Raw genomic sequence first — 3352 nt, forward strand, 5'->3', positions numbered from 1 at the left:
AAACCCCACAGAAATGACAGAGGAAATTGTGAAATGTAAACATAAATGTAAAATATAAAAATAAAAATGAATTCATAGTAGCAACAGGAAGTCAGAAAAGATGACATCGGCAGACCATTAAGTGAGGAATTTCTGCTCTGTATGAAGGATACGGGTTAGCTTGATGGCAAAATACAAGAAGGCTGAGAAAACTTGTATCCTCCTACAGGTGAAGGAGAAGATCACGGAGAAGGAGGATTTTCTCAGCAGAACCCTAGCTAACCCAAAGATCAGAGTCAGTGTGTTTGTGTGCTGGAGAAGAAGCTCGGCTTGAGTGAAAAAGCTACAACCTTGCCAGTCCCCATTTCAGGGTAGTCACATGTGAGCTTTGCCCCCGGATAACGCTACAAGCATGGTCTTCTACATAAATAAAGAAAGAACGATATCTGCTGTGGAAGTCTTCCCGAGTGGACAGTAGGCAAGAGAGAGAATTGGGCAGTTTTATTTCCATTTCTTTTTCCTCTTAAAATTCAAGTAGAGTTAAATCGAATATTCTTTATTAGATGTATTACCTTTATAATTGTAACAAAGCAATAAATTTTTTTTTTTTTAAATTAATTCAGGCCGAGAAAGTTCCAGGAGGTACTTGGGACAAGAGCGTTGGAAGTGGGGTGGCGCTTTGGCTCCCTTTTCACAAGTTTCATTGTTCCAGCTTCTTTACCCAGTGGTCTCCCTTCAGCTGTTCCATGCAATTCTGAACATGATTACTGCTGGGGTTGGCACACACACGTTGCCCCCTCTTGGTGATGAAGCTGGGAAGCAAGAGGGAGAGAGTACAGACTGAGGGGTGTTCAGCAAATGGGTTGGGGAGCCCCATTTTCCTGCCTTCAGATTCCCCATTCAATCCAGGCTGTTCTTTTTTTTCTCTGATGAAGTCAACTCAGGGCCACTGTCCTCTCTGAGACCTCTCTCAGCCTCCCTTTGTGACTCATGGGAGTTTCCTTGGCAGCCTTCCTACTTTCTCCTTCTTTCCCTACCCTCCCTCTGCACTGGGAGCATCTCCTACCTGCTACCCTGCAGGATGCTAATAAGGACACAAGCTACCCCTTCCCTGGGAGGTCGAGAGGGCAGGACTTTCTGGATCATCATCCATCAGGCTCTTCCCTGCAGGCTTTGCAGACTCCTTTCCCCACACGGGGCAGGTGGACTTGGCACTTACATGACACCTGGCTTGGAGCACCCGCTGCTCGTTTCAAAATAATCTTCCATGAATACACATCGGATGTTTCGGGGGGTGTAGGACACGCAGCAGTCAGGGGCATGGTGTAAGCCTGCAGAAGGGAAAGACCCATATAAGGATCGAGTCTTTTTTTTGGGGGAAAACTAGATCTTTTTCCGTCTTTTCTCAAGGGTACTGGGGAGGGTGAGAAGGTGCAGGACTTGGAAGGGATGTTTTCCTCCTCTGCCAGCAGTTACTGGCATCTCCTTGCTTCAGACCTTCCCCAGGATTGAGCTGTGTGTTTAAGGGAACCCAGGGGCTACAATAGGTCCAGGACTGTTCCTTCTAGAAGAGGAAGGGCCTGATGCTTGCAGGAGGCATCAGAGAGCACCCCTGACCCCAAGTCAGCAGAGGCCAGGGGCAGCAGTTGGCAGTAGGGGAGTCATCTGTGGAGGAGGTGCCCATCCTGATCTTCTTGGAGATGTCTCTCCCCCACCAGGCCCTTCCCCCTCCCTTTCCCCCATCCCCCATAAATGAACCAAAGCCATAGAGCAGATTTGTACCTGTCTGCTCCTTTTAAATATGTGCCATAACTGAACACTTACTGTGTAGAACATTGGATTCATGTTGAAGGTCCATCAGCAGGGATTCTCTTAATTCTGTATTTGAGAGAAACAGCACAGGGAGAGGAATCACTGGGAGGAAGCATTGTCTCAGCATCTCCACCCACCTACTCCAGCACTGATGCTGTCCCACATGCCACCTGTTTGGGGTTCAGGCCTGCCTCCAGGACCATTATTTCCATTAGGGCCACGGGATTTTTCAGGGGACTTTGAAAATATTTGTGACAAGAAAACATTCTGTTGACTTGGAAACAAACTACAAATTCAGCATAAATAATCAAATGCCTACATCACGTGATATAATCCACAATCCTTTATCCATATTTCTGGAATCCAAAGAGTTCTGAAAACAGAAAAGTTGTTCATTTAACTCACTTGGTGGCAGAACCTGAGATGACACAGACTCAATTGGTTTTGGTATACTAGATGGTAAATAACAACTCTAACATTATAGAATTCTATGACTATTTCTACAGATTTAAATTTTACTGTAGTTCTATTGATCTAGGATTTCATGATCCTGTATTAGCTGGGAGAACGCATCAAATAATTCTGGCCTGGAAAGACAAATAGTTGTTCCCCCAATGGGACCAGTCATCCCTATACAGTTTTCCCCAGGGACTGAAAGCTGCAGAGGGAGACAGGTCTGTACCCTGCAACTGCTTTTATACTAGTGCCATAACCTTGTCTGGGATGGGGAGCTGTCTCAGGAGGCACAAGTGTCCCTCCGTATCACCTCCTCAGCCCTGCACATTACCATGGACCTGATCACCACTGAGAAAGCTCTCTGGACTCACCCTGGATGACCCGGCCCTGGGATCCAAGGGAAACAGCCAGGATGAAGAAGGAGAGGGCAGCCACGGAGACCTTCATCTTCCTGGGGGCAAGCAGAGATGGCCCGAGGCTTCCTGGGCTTGCTGCCTTCTGACACCAGCTCTGACACCAGCTCTGCCCCTGTATTTATAAGAAGACACGGGTCAGGAAATCACAGGGCAGAAAGTACTGGAATGGTCAGCATGCCGTTCTTTGGCTATACAACAGTCAACATGCTATTTCTAAAAAAGGGAAGAGGCTGTGAATTCAACAGGAAGTAGAGGGCAAAGATGACTTGGGGCTTTTCCAACTGTCCCAATGGGTACAAAGAGAATAAACATGTTAAGAGTTGTTCTGCAGGAAAAAACCATGAGCAAAGCATGGTTGCGGTAGTGGAGGAGATCATCACAGACTCCCTGGCTCAGAAGTGGGACTTGCTAGACACTTTCTTGTATCCATTTCCAGTTCCAATCCTGAAGTCCCAACCAGAGGGAATTTAAAGGTAGGAGCCAGTCCTGCTGGCCACCAGAATGGAGAGCTGGAGTGGCTCAAGATTAGGAGGTGAGAGACTTTCCCAGGCACTGATGATCCCAAGTCATACCTACCTCATCCTGGACCTTCAAGTGTCCAAATAACCTATAATCAAAGGTGACTCCCAGAGGGAATGCTCTAACATGGCCATGTGATTCCTCACACAGAATCTGCCAGTGGCTTCTCA

At 47.0% G+C, this 3352-nt stretch overlaps 1 protein-coding gene across 1 annotated transcript; it reads right to left on the minus strand.

The window, feature by feature from the left end:
• Positions 1-465: 465 nt before the first annotated feature.
• Positions 466-2852, minus strand: LOC101361709 (C-C motif chemokine 15). The gene is made up of 4 exons (XM_023739694.1): positions 2619-2852; positions 1804-1857; positions 1199-1310; positions 466-791 (listed from the first exon to the last, which is right to left on the minus strand). Exons 1-4 carry the CDS (start codon positions 2692-2694, stop codon positions 680-682), a joined length of 354 nt encoding a protein of 117 aa, XP_023595462.1. The 5' UTR covers positions 2695-2852; the 3' UTR covers positions 466-679.
• Positions 2853-3352: the final 500 nt, after the last annotated feature.

The sequence above is a fragment of the Trichechus manatus genome, unplaced genomic scaffold (assembly GCF_000243295.1).
Source record: "Trichechus manatus latirostris isolate Lorelei unplaced genomic scaffold, TriManLat1.0 scaffold00138, whole genome shotgun sequence".
NCBI lineage: Eukaryota > Metazoa > Chordata > Mammalia > Sirenia > Trichechidae > Trichechus > Trichechus manatus.